We start from the raw sequence: 17,186 nt of genomic DNA on the forward strand, positions 1-17,186 counted from the left end.
AAATAAAAAGAAAACCTAGCCATCAGTAGATTCAGAGCCCATTCACACCATATGAATTGGGCTGCTCTGTGCAGCCGTGCCCAATGCATAGATAAGGCAATTTGCCTTGAATCTTAAGCCTAGTACACCTGGGGGGGGGGGGTTTGAACATAAAAAAATCTGTTAGTGAGGCGATCTCCCCTGCTGAGCTATTGTGTTCCTGCATGGGGTGGCAGGTAAATAAAATTGTTTATTAATTCCCCCATCAACACAGTCAGTGTTGATGGGAGAATCCCTCCTGAGAAGCTAGCGTGTTCTCCCAACAGGGAGCCTTTCCTGCTGGCAGAACACAAAGATTACTGGTAGCGGCTATAATCACCGACCGTAATCACATGTGTAAAATCTAACAGGCAGGTCAGTCTATTGGGTCAGCTTTGGTACAACCAGCCTGCCCAGAGATGGATAAGATCATAGATGGATAAGATCTTGGCTGGTCCCTGTTGAACCAGCTGAGATTCGATCCCTCTATGGCCTGCTTAACTCCAGCTAAAATCTATTTAGTTTTCAGCAGTGGGAGGGCTTAAAACTTTACAACTCTTTTACATTTTATTTATTACAGGTACTTGTATAACGCCGTCAATTTACGCAGCGCTTTACATATATATTGTACATTCACATCAGTCCCTAACTCTCAAGGGGCGTACACTCTAAGGTCCCTAACTCACATACATACATACACATACTAGGGACAATTTAGACAGGAGCCAATTAACCTACCAGCATGTCTTTGGAGTGTGGGAGGAAACTGGAGTACCCGGAGGAAACCCACACAGGCACAGGGAGAACATGCAAACTCCAGGCAGGTGGCCCCGTGGTTGGGATTCGAACCAACGACCCTAATACTGCCAGACGGAAGTGCTAACCATTTAGCCACTGTGCTGTTGCTTTGGGGAGGATTTCTCTTCACTTCCTGTGTCAGAGACAACTTTGTAGGGGTACAGACAGTAATAAAAACTGCCAGATTCAGAATACTTCATTAATCCCAAAGGAAAGTTTTACTAAGGTACAATTGCATTCAACAAAACAAAATAAAAATAAGGCACAACAAGGATAAAATTACCAATGACGGCAATTAATACCACATGACTAAATGAATACTATACTGTAATCAACCATACCATCCTAATAAAATACTACATGGAATAACTAACATTGACTGAAAGAATAGCAGAGAAAAAGGTGTTTGCATGTTGCTGGTTTAATTTTCTAACATTGGCCTACGTGTGTGGTTTTACTTTACTTTTCCAAGCTTTAAAACCATTTATATATAAAGTGTAATCCCGTATTATTATTATTGATGGAGAGGAGTTTTCCAGCATGTCCCTGCTTTCTTTTTTTTTTTTTTTCCCCCTTCGTACCTGGTGATCCTGCCAGTAATACACGTCTATCCAGGGTGACAATGCTGTATTGGATCTGAGGAGCAGCATTGTCACTCTAGGTTAGAACTACAGAACACTCTCCCTCTCCTCCTCCATAACACAGAGAGGAGGGCATGTGAAGTCCTCAGAAGTAACTGGGAATAATAGAACTGATATGTATGCAGCACAGGAAGTTTTCAAATTGAACCTTATGGCCAAATCTACAGGTTTGAGGTGTTCTATACACACACTTATTGAACAGATATAGTAAAACCCTTTCAGTTGTACATTTTAGCAGGCTAGAAGGTAATTTTTGGGGTTTACATACTTTTTAGTAGTACAGTTGGCGCTTAAAACACTGCAGGGCTTGAGATGGGTGTATACAACTGTGCAATGCTAGGAAAACTGGTTCAAAGTACAGGTAATTATAGCCGAAAATATATATTGGCTGCTGCCCAAGGGCAGGCTATTAATCCCTTCGCTTTATTACCTGGAATGCTGCAATGAATTGTGTGCATGTTTTCAATAGAACATGATTGAATTTGACTGCTGAAGATGAGGAGAGATCTTAGCGGTGTAAATCAGTGATTAGGTAGGAGTACTTTATAATCATTACTTATTCATATTGCCCTGGCTCGTTGATAAAGGGGTAGAATCTCCTTAGGTTTTTCTAGCAGACTACAAGCCATTCTTTATGTATATAGTCCAAAAAAATTTTTTTTTTACTGGCTTCAGATGGGGAAGGGATAAAACCAGTTTTTTTTTTCTTTTTGTTTTTTGTTTGTTTTTGTTTGTTTTTATTTGTTTTTTTGAGGTTTCTTTTTGTTTTTCTTGGGTTTTGTTTTGGGGTTTTTTTGTTTTGTTTTTGCTGTCTGTGTCCCTGGCCCAGAAATGTGAAAGGGATTATACAAAAAGTGGAGAGAACTCATCCAGTGGGAGAAGAGGTGTCCCTAATGGATGACAAACCTGTACCTCCTGTTATGGTGACAACTGTAAAATTGAATTTGGCATCTTCTGTGACAGGAGTCGCCAGGATAAGTAGAGAGGGTAAATCAAATGCAATGAAAACCTTAACCGGTCCTACCTCTTCTTGCCACCTCTTCCTGCTCCCACCAAAATGAAAAAAAAAAAAAAAGTTCTAGTTTTAGATACTGTATGATGAATTTGCATTCAGTGTAATTGGAATGCAGAACTGCAGCAACAATTTGAGCCATAATTGGTCCTGAATGTGCTAAATGGTTTTTGTTGCAGATTTAAAATCTTGACTGCGCATAATGAAATGTTGTCCTGTCTGCTTCCTTCCAGCTACAAACCAGTGGTTCATTCCAGCAGTCAGAGGAGACATTCCTCCAGGTTGTGCCGCTTATGGATTTGTCTGTGATGGAACTCGGCTGCTTGTCTTTGGAGGAATGGTGGAATATGGCAAATACAGCAATGATCTATATGAGCTACAGGTATGTAAAGCTATATATATATATATATATATATATATATATATATATATATATTTATTTTTTTTTTTAATTTTTTTATTTTGGTCATTGTTTTCATTGATAAAGTTGCAAAATTAAAACCACCAATGAATTGTTTCCAGGCTAGCAGATGGGAATGGAAGAGGTTGAAAGCCAAAGCACCAAAAAATGGTCCACCTCCATGTCCCCGACTAGGACATAGCTTTTCATTGGTTGGAAGCAAATGCTACCTGTTTGGGGGATTGGCTAATGACAGCGAGGACCCAAAGAACAATATTCCCAGGTAAATTGCTGCGTTTGCTCTGTACTAGTTTTAGAGCCTATGATCTGTTTTCAGTGTGCATAAATATATGAAGGGGAATTTACTAAGATTGGAGCGACTGCACGGCAGCCAAACCGCTTGTAGCTTTAACTGAACAAGCTGAAGGTAGAAGCCGATTGTTTACTATGTACAGCTGCTCCAGATTTTGTCTGCTCCAGTGTTATTAATTCCACTCCCTGTTATTCATTCTTTAAGGTACCTTAATGATCTGTACATTTTGGAGTTGCGTCCTGGTTCTGGAGTCGTAGCTTGGGACATACCCATTACTTATGGTATATTGCCTCCACCTCGGGAGTCCCACACTGCTGTGGTTTACACAGATAAAGATTCAAAGAAGTCTCGATTGGTGATCTATGGTGGTATGAGTGGATGCCGACTTGGGGATCTCTGGATTTTAGATATAGGTAAGATGCTTTAACTTTGTTTTAATTAAAGTTGACCCTTCACCCAGAATTGCTTTCCACCACTGTATTGTACCCCCTTTCCAATTGAAGTGTTTTAAATAGGGTTTTAACCCTTCCCTGTTCTTGGGTTACTTTTCTGCAGTCTGTGTCGTGCTGGAATGATTTCACTTCCCTTCCTGTCCTGGAGACAAAATGGGATATAAAAGGAAATCTCTCTAAAGTGAGCAGATTTCACATTTTAGAAAAGATTTCAAAGCAACGAGTGTCCCAGTTGGAGTAATTTTCTCTTACCTGCTCTGGTGAAACTGAAAAATGTATGGGTTCTCTTCCCATTTTTGCCTAGATGACAGTGGTTGCCAGGACAGAGGGGTGAGTCTTCCCTCTGGGGAAACTGACAGCAATAAAAACTTCACAAAATGGTCTATCCATTCTACTCGATCCAAAAATGACCTTGCATATCGTTTAAGCTACCCATTATTAGGTTCTGTCACTAGTGATGTCTAATGTGCTCACTGTACACCTATAAGACACAGAGCAGCAGTCAACTATATTGTGCCAGTGCTTAAGCCTTTATAACCACTTTAATCTGATGGTTTTTTCCCCTTTCGTCTTTCAGGACAGCACGTTGAGAGACCTCGGCTCCTCCCCACGTGCTGTCCTGAAAGACTACTGGAAAAGACGTTACCGTAAGTGCAACTTGATTTTTTTTTTTTTTTTTTTTTTTTTTTAAGAAAAAAATAAATACATGTCTATACCTGCTGTGTGCAGTGATTTTGCACAGAGCAGCCTGGATCCTCCTCTTAGGTCCCCCGCAGGCTCTCCTGGCTCCTCCCTCCTGTCTGGTGTCCCCACAGCAAGCAGCTTGCTATGGGGGCACCCGCTGCTCCATGTGTCCATTCACACGGAGCTGTGGCTTGGCCCCGCCCATCTCTTCTCATTGGCGCACTGACTGATTGACAGTAGAAGGAGCCAACGGCTCCTGCTTCTGTCTCTGCCAATGAGAAGAGGGAGTCCTGGGATAGCCGAGACTCCACTGTACATTGCTGGATCGAGAGGGCTTAGGTGAATATTATGTATTATGCATAGAATACATGAAGGTAAAAAAAAAGCCAGCCTTTACAACCACTTTCATGTAATAGATCCCCCCCCCCCCTTGCTCCCTGCCCACTTTTCTTGATTAAGGTGTAAGTACAGCCAAAATATTTTCTTAATGGTGTGGGGTCTTTTCTTTGACCATGGTTTATTAATTGCTGTCTGTTTCCCCATTGTGGTCGGTGCATTCACACTGATCCATTTTTGCTCACACTGAATTGTTGAAGGTGGTGTGCGGTTTTTAAAATCCTGCTTGTTGCATTTTTGGAGGTTTGGTGCGGTACAAAAACACACACCTCCCCATTGAAATCAGTGGAAAACGCATCAAAATTGTTTTTCGTTTTTGGTACGGTTTTGGAGTCTCATGTTCTTTAAAAAAACCGCCCGTGTATGCGTTTTCTACGGGCAGTGTGAAAGTAGCCTAAATCTCATTATTTTCTTTGCTACCACTGTCTGGGGGACAAGAAGTGAGGGTGGTCATAGCACGGGGAAGTGTTTAAAACTTTGGTCTTTAAATTGCCACCTACATCTCTGGTAAAATGTGTTCCATTGCATAGGTACACAGACACACACTTTTCTGATCTTGCATACCCTGTTCTGAGTTTTCCACATTCACTCTAAAACACGTGTTGAATTCCATTGTCTAGAGCAGTGGTCTTCAAACTGTGGCCCCAGGACTAGATCTGGCCCTTTTTGCTTGCCTGTATCAGGCCTGTGGGACACTAATTCTGCCTCTGACATCAACAATGAGGTGGTATTACTCCCACTGACACCAACAATGGTGGCATTATTCCTCCCACTCTACCATTGATTGGGCACTAATTCCACCGCCTTCTAACCACAGGGGTGCTAAGAGATGTGTGTGTGTGTGTGTATGTGTGTATGTATATATGTGTATATATATATTCTGAAGGACAATAAACTGGCCCTTTGTTTAGAAAGTTTGGAGACCCCTGGTCTAGAGCGAATTATACTTGCATTGGTGAAATGGAAATAGCATGCAGCCAGTAAATTTGGGACTCCAGATATGCAAATTTTACCCGAGCCTCTGACACACTAGTGAAGCCAGGATCAGGATGACAGTCCCAGTGTCTGCACTTCCAGGAATATTTTTACTGTTCAGAGCATTAAGTCTACCTTTGCTAACCATGCTCTGAAAAATGATGGCTACCTAGCTTCTTCTGCGCTCATTACTTTCAATTATTTGGAAGAAGCATTCAGCAAATGACCTCAGACCCAATGTAGACTGCCTTATCTGTATTATTCATGCGGTGTTTATTGAAACCCTTAGACCGGCATGCCAGGCAAGTTACCATTTTTTTTATTAAGCAAGGTCTGCAAAGTATACAATTTCATTCTACGACTTTCCGAAAGGGATTCTAAACAACTCTTGGTACCTGCAGCTCATGCTTTCTGAATGGTTCTTTCTGGTATTCAACGAACTGGTCTAAGGCATGTCTCTATTTTCTGTTTAGACTCGCTGACCTGGAGTAAGCCTAGTCTGAATGGTGTTGCACCTCTTCCTCGAAGTCTTCATTCTGCCACAACCATAAGCAACAAGTAAGAGCTGGTTTTTCTAATATAGTTTTATATCGTCGATCTAATTATAGTGGGTGTAATCTCAAATTTTGTGGGTGTTTTTTTTTTTCTTTAGAATGTATGTCTTTGGAGGCTGGGTGCCCTTGGTAATGGATGATGTTAAAGTAGCCACCCACGAGAAGGAATGGAAATGTACAAACACCCTAGCTTGTCTTAACCTTGGTAAGTGGTGTGATGTTCTAAGGTTAGGAAATGTGGCTGCATGTATATTAGATGTGTGTACTGATTGATCTATTTAAATTCGCAGACTCCATGGCTTGGGAACATATTGTCATGGATACCCTGGAAGATAACATTCCACGGGCTCGTGCTGGCCACTGTGCTGTGGCAATCAATACACGTTTGTACATATGGAGTGGGCGTGATGGGTACAGAAAGGCCTGGAACAACCAAGTGTGCTGCAAGGACCTGTGGTACCTAGAAACAGGTGGGTAGCGGACAATGGTGTACCTGAATATATAGGGACAAGTGAATATCACAAATTCTTTGGTTTATTTGATTTTCTAGCAGCATATGGGATATTAAAAATCCAGAAGATACCATTTTTCTCTTTGGATATTTTTTTTCCCCTCAGTTGGGCCATACCAAAATAAAGAGCCTGTAGAGCATCTACATTCATGGGATGGAGGGTCGTTTTAAAAATAAGATAAAATGTTTACTAGCTTTAACACAGTGATTATGGCTCCATTTCTTCAGACGTCACAACATCTTAAACCCCCCCCCCCTTTTTCTGACCAGGCCATTTATTGCGATACGGCACTGTTACTTTTACGTGGTCATGTAATGCTGCACCCAAATGAATTTTATGTCCTTTTTTTTCCCCCACAAATAGAGATTTCTTTCAGTGGTATTTGATCACTTCCGCGTTTAATTTTTTGTACTATAAACAAAAAAAGACTGACAATTAAAAAAAAAAAAAATATTTTTTTTTGCTATAGAACATATCCTGAAAAAAAAAAAATAAAACTCCTTTCGTCATAAATTTAAGCCAATATGTATTCTGCCACATGTCTTTGCAAAAAAAAAAAAAATCCCAATACGTGTATTAATTGGTGAAAGTTATAGCGTCTACAAGTGTGTTTTTTTTTGTTTTTTTTTTTTATTTATACTATTATACTAGTAATGGCGGCAATCCGTGACCTATAGTGGGACTGCGATGGGCATTCTGACACTGGGGGGGGGGGGGGAGGAGAGGAACTAACTGCCACTGACATCCCCAGTGACACTAATACAGTGATCAGTGCTAATAAAAAGCATTGACACTGTACTAATGGCACTGGGCAGGAAGGGATTAACATTGGGGCGATCAAAGTGTTAACTGTGTGCTGTGAATTTCACATTATGTGCTGTTTTACTATGCAAGTATGCTGCTTTTTATTGCTCTGCTGTGCAGAGCAATACAAAGCAGCATGCTGGTGCTGATGGACAAGAGAGATGTATTTACATAGACCCCTCCCCTGTCAGTGTTATCTCAGCGATCACCGGGTGGCGGCGGGAGTCGATGGCCAGGACCCGGTGATCAACAGCTGTTGCTTGGAAATGCAAATTAAAAAAAATATAAAGAGAGAGAGAGAGATTTTGTGCAGCCCTGTAGCAGTAGTGCTGCTATAGGGTGGTTGGGAAGTGGTTAACTATGGGCCACCTGTGGTTTTTGTTTTTTCCTCTTTTCTTTCAAACTGATTGACCTCACTTTTTGAACTCCACACTGCTATTATTTTGAACATGCCCCTTTCAATTAATGATTCATTTAGAATCAGCAGCATGCATGTCATGATTGTTGGGTCTGTTGGATTTCTATTACTCTACTAGTAAATTATTTGCCATGTAGAAATGTAATTTATACCAAAAGCAGTGATTGATCCGGTTAGTGAAGTTGGGACTATTATTTTGAAGACAAGTGTAGTTATATGTACATTAGAGAATATTGTAGTCCAAGCCTGCTTTTGCAGTCCCTGGCATAAGTAATACCATGGAGGTAAAAGGCTGGTGTTTTCTTTTCTGGTTTGGGGGGTTCCTCACTTTTTATTTATTATTATTATTTTTTTGTTACAGAAAAACCGCCCGCGCCTGCACGTGTTCAGCTAGTCAGAGCAAATACCAATTCTCTGGAGGTGAGCTGGGGATCTGTGTCCACTGCAGACAGTTATTTGTTGCAACTTCAGAAGTATGATATACCCGCTGCTGCTGCAGCCATGTCTCCAGCCAATCCCGTTCCGTCTGTGCCAGTGAATCCGCCCAAGAGCCCAGCTCCTGCCGCAGCTGCTCCTATAGTCCAACCTATTGCCCATGCTGGCATCACCCTGGTTCCACAGGCAGCTTCTCTGCCTCCAACAACAGCCACCATTCAGGTCTTGCCTTCGATCCCTGGGAGTCCAATTGCGGTTTCTGCTGTGCAACGTCCACAGAGTATGTTTTTCTATTGGTTTTGTTTTGTTTTGTTCTTCACTCTGCATCTGATTTGATTTTTGATTAACTGCCAATTTCTTTTAGCTGTCCCAGCTGTCCTGAAAGTTCAAGCACCTCAGTCCACAGTAAGCTCGCCACTTGTTACCGTTCGGCCAGCTATGCAAATTGGAAAATCTCCAGTAACTGTTACCTCTCTTCCTCCTGGTGTGCGCATGGTTGTGCCTGCCCAAAGCGCTCAAGGCACTGTAAGTATTGTATTTTGGCGTATATAAATTTCCATGAAGCAGCTCCCCTTTAGCTGAGAGCTCTGTACATCGTCGGTTAAATCTTTTCCTACGTAGGTGTGTTTTGATTGAGTGGTATCTGCCTTGCAGGCTATTGGCAGCAGTCAGCCAATGAGTGGCATGGCTGCTCTTGCTGCAGCTGCTGCTGCAACACAGAAGATCCCTCCTTCCTCTGCACCCACAGTACTGAGTGTGCCTGCTGGAGCCAGCTTGGTGAAATCTGTTGCTATGTCATCCGCTACCACTCTTCCAACATCTGTGAAAGTGGCAACCTCTCCAATAATGGTAGGGATCTAGACTTTGTTTTGCATGTGGGTTTACAGAGCAGCAGTATATAATTTCCTGGTTTTATGTGGAATCCTGCACTTTTAAAGTGTGGTTTGATTTAAATGATCTTCTAAACAGATGTTAGGCTTACAGAATTTATAAGGTGCAAGAAATTTCGGCATGGCTTCATGCTTTCTTTTCTATTTTGCAGGTCAGTAACCCAGCCACACGCATGCTGAAAACTGCTGCAGCACAAGTGGGCACTTCAGTGTCTCCTGGTGCCAACACACCTACTCGTCCTATTATCACTGTGCATAAATCTGGAACGGTCACAGTTGCCCAACAAGCCCAGGTTGTAACCACAGTAGTTGGAGGCGTCACAAAGACCATCACACTTGTGAAAAGTCCAATTTCTGTCCCTGGTGGAGGCACTTTGGTAAGTTGGACTTCTGGCTTTTAGGGTCACTTGCTGTTCATTGCTATTGGCTGCTGCTTGTTCTTACTGATTTTTGTGCTTCTTTCAGATTTCAAATATTGGTAAAATGGTGTCTGTTGTACAGACTAAGCCAGTGCAGACATCGGCCATAACAGGACAGGCTTCTACGGGGCCCCTAACACAGATCCTACAGGTGAATGTCAGGAGTAATTTGAGAATGAGAATATTGACAATTTAAGAAATGTGTGCTTCTATTGCTGACCTCTTACTGAAATAGCTAGTTCTCAGGCTTGTGGCATCGATGCTAGTCTGATCTGGAGAATAGCATGCAGATCAGAAGTTTTCAAATAATTTTGCTGTATGTTGAGTGTCGTGCCAAATATTAGGGATTGCTATGCAATAAGCATAATTTGAAAAAGGTTGCAGTATATTTCCCTCCGTACAGCTTTTTTTTTTTTTTTTTTTTTTTCCTCTTTGTCTTCAGTGCATTTGTAATTTTAAGAATTAAGATTGAATTCATATAGTTTTTGTTCCCTTTGCTGATTTGTACCTTATCATAATCCTCCTCCTTTTTTTTTTTTTTTTCTTCCTCTTCATCCATGTTCAGACCAAGGGGCCTCTTCCTGCTGGAACAATACTAAAGTTGGTGACTTCAGCAGACGGAAAACCCACAACTATAATCACCACAACACAGGCTGGAGGCACCGGAACCAAGCCTACCATTCTGGGTATCAGCAGTGTGTCTCCAAATACCACAAAGCCAGGGACCACCACCATTATCAAAACGATCCCTATGTCTGCCATCATCACTCAGGCAGGGGCTACAGGTATTCCTCTTTCATATTTGTGCACATTCCATAGCTTGCAAGGAAAAAAATAAATTTTTATATTTGCTGCCCTTGAGAGAAATGGCAAATGGGTGCAACTTCATAGCAACTTTTAAAGGTCTTTTGGCTTCATTTTTATTTGGTCTCTTCATCTGTTAGATTTTTTTTTTTTTTTTTTTTTTTGTGTGGAGAGGATACCAGTGTTGAATCTTTGCAGTTGTTGAGCTTGTATTAGAAATGTATAATTTTGTTTTAATTACATATTGACAAGTTTCTGTGCTCATGGCAGGTGTTACAAGTACAGCAGGGATTAAGTCACCGATTACTATCCTCACAACTAAAATGGTAACTTCAGGCACAGGAACACCAGCCAAAATAATAACTGCAGTTCCCAAGCTCACAACAAGCCATGGACAGCAGGGTTTAACCCAGGTATGTAGGCACTTTGGCAAACCAAGTGGCTTATTTGTGTGTTGTGGTTTTTTTATTTTTTTTTTATTTACTTAATTTTAATCTTCTCATCGTGTAGGTGGTGTTAAAGGGTGCACCTGGCCAGCCTGGTACAATTCTCCGAACTGTCCCTATGGGTGGTGTAAGACTAGTCACTCCTGTGACTGTTTCTGCTGTTAAACCAACCGTAACTACTCTTGTGGTGAAAGGGACCACAGGTAAGTGATTGATGCAAAATATAATGGCAGTGTAGATTCCTTGGAACAGATTACACCTGAGGCATTTAGACTGTTGTTAAAGATTTTTTTATATTGGTGGCGTTGTACTTTGTCAGTGAATGTATATAATTTTATGCAGTGTTTTACCTTCTAGTGAAGGGTTAAGCACAGGCTGATGGCTACAATAGTGCTTTGTTTTTCTCAACCAACTGTAAAATGAAAGTGATCTAGTGGATGTATAGCCGCCAATCACTTTTACAGTGCAGGTGGTGTGAACCCCAAATGTTTCCAAGAGTACCTGCCACCTGCTCTGTGCTATCACTTGTGGGGGCATTTGTTAACCCCTTGCTATGGCAATAATTAAAGTAAAAAATAATCATTAAAAAACAAAAAAAATTTATGTAATGCTCGTAGCTGAAAATATACACACATACAAATACGTATGACATGAGGTATTGCCTCGCACATCAGATTGAGAGCAATGATTCTAGCGCCAAACTTCAGTTTAACTTTTTAAACTGATGAGCTGTAAAAGCTATTCAAGTAGTCTATGGTGGTTTTGGGGTACCATTGTTTTTCGATATATCACGGGCTTGATTGGGTTGCGTCAAGTAAATAAATACCAACCGTTTTCTATTTTACCCCAAAAAATTGGGCATATTGTTTGTGTACACTAAAACATTGTTTTTCCTAAAAAAAACAAACAAAAAATATATATATAATTTGATAAAGTTGCATAAATATTCAGCATAACAAATTCTGCAAGGCCTTTCAGAAAATATATAATGTGCTGAAGATTTTAGGTAATCTTACGGCCAAAAGACTAATATATTATATATATATATATATATATATATATATATATAATTTTTTTTTTTTTTTTTTTTTTTTTTAAGAAAAAAAAAAAGAAATTTGTGCTAGTGCCAAAGTGGTAAGCATGCTCTGTGAATTGGAACATGTAACTAAAAGTCTGAGTTTTCTCAAATTTTACTGCAAAAACGGAAAGTAAAGTTAAAGTAATTTTATGACTTGTATACAAGCTTGTTCCCCATAGTATGGTTTTTGCATTAGATTTGTAAACTAGCGACAAGAGAAGCCATTTATGTCATAGTGCAAATGCCATCTCTTATCTGTTGATATTGGCTTCATAAGCGGTGCATTTATGTGCAGACCCACAGGCTAGCCGTACACATATAGGTTTGTCATTCAGCCAGTGGGGGGGATGAAAGAAATCTATTGTATTATGAAAGCTGATATGCAGTCAGTTGCACTGCCAATCTTTAACCTGACTCCTTCTGCTCCTTCGAAAATCAACTTTTGCTAAGCCATGCTGTGCTTACAGGGCCAAACTAGCCAAATAAGCAAGATTCAGCTGTAATTAAAGTCCATTTATGGCAGGTTATTGACCTCCCTTGTGACAGGGAACAGTAAAGGGTAACCACTTTTTCATGCTTGATATGTCCCAAGCCAACGGCACTGCTCCTGACCTGTCCACTGATAAACAGGCTCACCATTATAGAGAATAGGTAAAGATCCACACTCCGCTATTTAGTCTCCCAAGTACTTATTTATTTCTTCTATAGCGCTGTCAATTTACGCAGTGCTTTACATACATATTGTACATTCACATCAGTCCCTAACCCTCAAGGGGTGCACAATCTAAGGTCCCTAACTCGCATTCATACATACACTTACTAGGGACAATTTAGACCGGATCCAATTAACCTACCAGCATGTCTTCGAAGTGTGGGAGGAAACCGGAGTACCCAGAGGAAACCCACGCAGGCACAGGGAGAACATGCAAACTCCAGGCAGGTGGTGCTGTGGCTGGGATTCAAACCAATGACCCTAGTACTTCTATTCAAGTATCAACTGTATAGTTGCTATTGTGGTGTCTGGACCTAAAAAAAAAAAAAAAAAAAACACAATTGCATCTATAAAGTTGGATGATTGGAGCTCAAAGTACGACTCTTGTTAATCTGTTCTCTACAGTGGTTAGTGCTGTAAAGGACAAAGCATAATCTGCATATGCAATGAGCAAGGGGGGGAGGGTGTATGTATTTTTTTAACATATTGATTATGTTGTATTTTTTTTTGCGTTTAGGAGTGACCACTCTTGGCACAGTCACTGGTACAGTTTCCACAAGTCTCGCAGGAGGTGGGGTACACAACACGGCTTCGCTGGCAACTCCAATTAATACCTTGGGTACCATAGCCACCCTTTCTAGTCAAGTGCTCAATCCTGGTGCCATTACCATGTCTGCCGCGCAAACCTCCCTTACTGCTGCTTCAGGACTGAGCACTCCCACAATTACTATGCAGGTAAATGTAGCCTTTGACTTGTTAAACTACTAATTAAAAAACTACCCCAGGCAAGCTGTGAAACAATTCAATTGCATATTTGTTGACCTCATTTGACATAAGATTTGTAATTTGGTTCAGTCAGTCATCTTTTACCAGACCGCATAGCCAGGTCCTAGTCTCCCTCTTCAGTTCATCGGCACAGCTTGGTTGAGGAATGGCCTAATGAATTGATATGACAGTAAAGTTAGCACAGTTTGCGGAACCTTCTTGTTGTCTTACTGTTGGCCCCTCAGATGTGACACATGGCCTTGTTTCTCTTTGTTTTAAATAGCTTGAATGCAAGTATTGGTGGGAAAAAAAATATATTACTTGGTCCTGTGGTATGTTTTCTCAGCCTGCACGGGGTCAGTCTTACTTTGTGTGTAGTGCATTGTGCTGTTACTTTTTAATTGGTTTACATATTTGTTTTTTTTCCTTAGCCAATATCACAGCCTACACAAGTGACATTAATCACAACTCCCAGTGGTGTGGAGGCTCAGCCAGTCCATGACCTTCCTGTCTCCATTTTGGCTTCGCCAACTTCAGATCAACCCACAGCAACCGTTACTATAGCTGATCCTAGCCAAGGAGATCAGCCTCCGGGCACAGTAACCCTTGTATGTTCCAATCCTCCTTGTGAGACTCATGAGACCGGAACCACAAATACCCCCACCACCACCCTTGTGAACCTTGTTCAGCAGCCTGGAGGAACGCTTCAGTTTGTGTGTGAAGGACAGGAACCTGGAACCTTTGTAGCCACAGCCTTGGGACAGGCAAATGGCAATGTGGTGAGAGTTTGCTCGAATCCTCCATGCGAGACTCATGAGACTGGAACTACGCAAACTGCAACAACTGCAATGGCAAATATTGGTCAGCATGGTTCCATAACAAGAGTTTGCTCAAACCCACCCTGTGAGACCCATGAAACTGGAACCACACAAACATCAACCACAGCAATGGCAACTATCAGCAGTGAGCAGCTTGGCACAATAGTGAGAATTTGCTCAAACCCTCCCTGTGAGACCCACGATACTGGGACTACACAGACGCCAACTACTGCTATGGCAAATATTGGTAGTGAGCAGGCAGGAAACCTTAGAGTGTGTTCTAATCCACCATGTGAGACGCACGATACCGGCACAACTCCAACTTGCACCACAGCCAGAGCAAACCTTGCCAATGAGCAACACGAGAACTTGCAGAGGCCACCAAATACACTTTGTGAAACATTACAAACTATAGCCACACGTACAGTTATGTCTGTGCCTGCTAGCATTACCAGCGGGCAGTCTGCAAAGGTACAACCGCTTTGCAGCAATCCACCATGTGAAATGCACGAAACTTCCACAACCAATACGCCAACTGTGGCGACATCGAATCTGGGAACAGAACAGCAAGGCAATACTGTGCAGGTGTGCTCTAATCCTCCGTCTGAAACTCATGAAACTGGCACTACCCACACGCCAACCACAGCAAGACCAAGCAATGCACCATGTGAGACCCATCAGACCATTTCTACAAAAACTACCATGTCTATAAATACAGAGTACAGCTCTGATTCAACAAGCCTTTTAGAGGTAGAAAATGCTTCTGGAACTAGCAAGGAAATCAAACCCTCCATCCCTGTACAAACACAGCCGGTGTGCTCTAAATCTCCCTGTGAAACGTTAATCACTGGCACTACTCAAACGGCAACTACGGCCAAGTCCAATATCAATTCTGGTACATCGGAGAACGGACAGAGATCTACAGGTGACTCTTGTGAGACCCATCAAGCAAGTTCCACTCATACTACCATGACTGTGTCAGAAGTCAATCAGGTTGTAAATCCATCATGTTCTAACCCACCATGTGAGACTCATGAAACTGGTACAACCAACACTGCAACCACAACAAGTTCAAATATCGGAGAACAGCAGGGTGACAGTTCCCAGCAGCCCTCCAGTGAAGCTTCCCAGACATCTACAACACCCAACACTTTAGAACAGCGTGTGTGTTCCAACCCACCCTGTGAAACTCACGAGACCAATACTACCAATACAGCAACCACATCTACATCTAACATTGGAGGTAATCAACCTCCTGCTGTTCAGGCACAACAAGTCTGTTCAAACCCACCATGTGAAACTCATGAAACGGGAACTACCCACACAGCAACCACTGTCACAGCCAGCATGGGGGATAATCAAGGTGAGGCTTGGTCTCCTTTTGTGTACCTTGTTCTGTGTACTCTGGTTTGTTCAATGTTTTAGAAACTAACCATTTAGATGTCGCGTGATTTCTCTTGGTTTTGGGATGAAAACATTGGATCTTGGAGACAAGAATAGAGAAAGTGTTAGTGGACTGACCATTTAAAATGTATTCTTTATCATTTGTTACATTCATTAGTTTAGTTTTCTTTGAGTTGTTCCTTAATTGTATTGCAAATGTTAGTAAAGTGGAACTAAACTCAGAGAAATAATACCCTCCACGTTTCAGCAGTGCAATGTTTAAATCCCGTCTGCCGTCCTCTTCTCCCTGGCTACTTTATGGTGCTGAATTTTTTGGCTTCTGGTCTCGAAAGTGGAAAATTGGTGTGATCCCACACATGCGCAAGGGGGTTGGTTTTTCCAGCACAGCCAAAGTTTGCTGGGGATGCGCGCTGAGCTGCATAGGCACAGCTCAGTGGACATTTCTCAACAGTTATAAAGGAGGTCTGAAGATTTAACTTTTCTTAGATTCTAGTGGTGTTTTTTTGTTTCAAAGTCTTGTGTGCCAAATGAAAATAGACTGCTTATCTGTTTTGTAGAACCACCAGCCGCAAATGGTCAAGGAGAGCAGGAAACTGTCCCCACAGAGGATGCTGCCTCAGGCAACAATGCCGATTCTGCCGCTGCTGCATCTCCAGTGACTATTGTAGCTGTGGCAGCTTCATCTTCATCTCCGGTACATACGGTGCAGCCTATCGCTTCTAGGGCCGTAACTACTGTGACTCAGTCCACTCAGCTGCCTGGACCTTCTGTTCCTGTAAGTAAATCAAATTCTATATTTGTGTCCTTTTCCAGGCACCAACAAATTTTAAGCTAGATAAACCTGTTTTGTTTTTGTAATTAAACTTAACGAAGGGTTGTGTTTTTTTTTTTTTTTGTAGAATATTTCATCTATGACTGAACCAGCCCCCGAGGATGCAGAACAGAGTTCAGGGGCTGTCCCCTGCAGTGGACAAGCTGAAGCTCACCTGTCCTCGGTTATGCTTCAGCCTCCTGAAGATGCTCAGGCTGAGCCTGAAGCACAAGCTATGGACTCTGCAGTGCCGGAGCATACTGAAGCACAGCTACAAGCCGTAATGGAAACGGACCAGGTTCAAGAGGCAGCCGCTGCTGCTGAGCAGCAAGGAGTGGAACAGCTTTCCCTTCCGCAAGAACTTATGGCAGAGGGTCAGACAACCACCCTAATGGTCACAGGGTTAACGCCTGAAGAATTGGCAGTAACTGCTGCAGCTGAGGCCGCTGCACAAGCTGCTGCCACAGAAGAAGCCCAGGCATTGGCTATACAAGCAGTTTTACAAGCTGCACAACAGGCAGTAATGGGTACGTTTTATAGTGTGGAGGAGGGAAGTTGTAAATTTAATGTGAAATAGGGGAAGTGTTTTGTCCAGTAGGTACTGTTGTCTGTTTTAGATATACAGTA

The 17,186-nt window shown here is 41.9% G+C and overlaps 1 protein-coding gene across 3 annotated transcripts in view; it reads left to right on the plus strand.

The window, feature by feature from the left end:
* The first annotated feature begins 2,707 nt into the window (after positions 1 to 2,707).
* The window catches only part of HCFC1 (host cell factor C1), a 29,372-nt gene continuing 14,893 nt past the window's right edge, over positions 2,708 to 17,186 (plus strand). For all 3 annotated transcript variants that reach the window (XM_089673521.1, XM_089673523.1, XM_089673522.1), the window contains exons 1-18: positions 2,708 to 2,851; positions 2,992 to 3,152; positions 3,387 to 3,595; positions 6,163 to 6,247; positions 6,342 to 6,448; positions 6,534 to 6,713; positions 8,339 to 8,692; positions 8,777 to 8,937; positions 9,067 to 9,261; positions 9,455 to 9,679; positions 9,768 to 9,872; positions 10,287 to 10,506; positions 10,796 to 10,938; positions 11,036 to 11,174; positions 13,279 to 13,496; positions 13,958 to 15,707; positions 16,306 to 16,523; positions 16,648 to 17,086. In XM_089673521.1, coding sequence (XP_089529647.1) covers positions 2,807 to 2,851; positions 2,992 to 3,152; positions 3,387 to 3,595; positions 6,163 to 6,247; positions 6,342 to 6,448; positions 6,534 to 6,713; positions 8,339 to 8,692; positions 8,777 to 8,937; positions 9,067 to 9,261; positions 9,455 to 9,679; positions 9,768 to 9,872; positions 10,287 to 10,506; positions 10,796 to 10,938; positions 11,036 to 11,174; positions 13,279 to 13,496; positions 13,958 to 15,707; positions 16,306 to 16,523; positions 16,648 to 17,086 — 4,954 coding nt within the window. In that variant the 5' untranslated portion in view covers positions 2,708 to 2,806. The remainder of the gene's footprint in view (positions 2,852 to 2,991; positions 3,153 to 3,386; positions 3,596 to 6,162; positions 6,248 to 6,341; positions 6,449 to 6,533; positions 6,714 to 8,338; positions 8,693 to 8,776; positions 8,938 to 9,066; positions 9,262 to 9,454; positions 9,680 to 9,767; positions 9,873 to 10,286; positions 10,507 to 10,795; positions 10,939 to 11,035; positions 11,175 to 13,278; positions 13,497 to 13,957; positions 15,708 to 16,305; positions 16,524 to 16,647; positions 17,087 to 17,186) is intronic.

This window comes from Staurois parvus, unplaced genomic scaffold, assembly GCF_062004578.1.
Source record: "Staurois parvus isolate SC_StPar_1 unplaced genomic scaffold, SC_StPar_1.0 ptg000140l, whole genome shotgun sequence".
Taxonomy (NCBI): Eukaryota; Metazoa; Chordata; class Amphibia; order Anura; family Ranidae; genus Staurois; species Staurois parvus.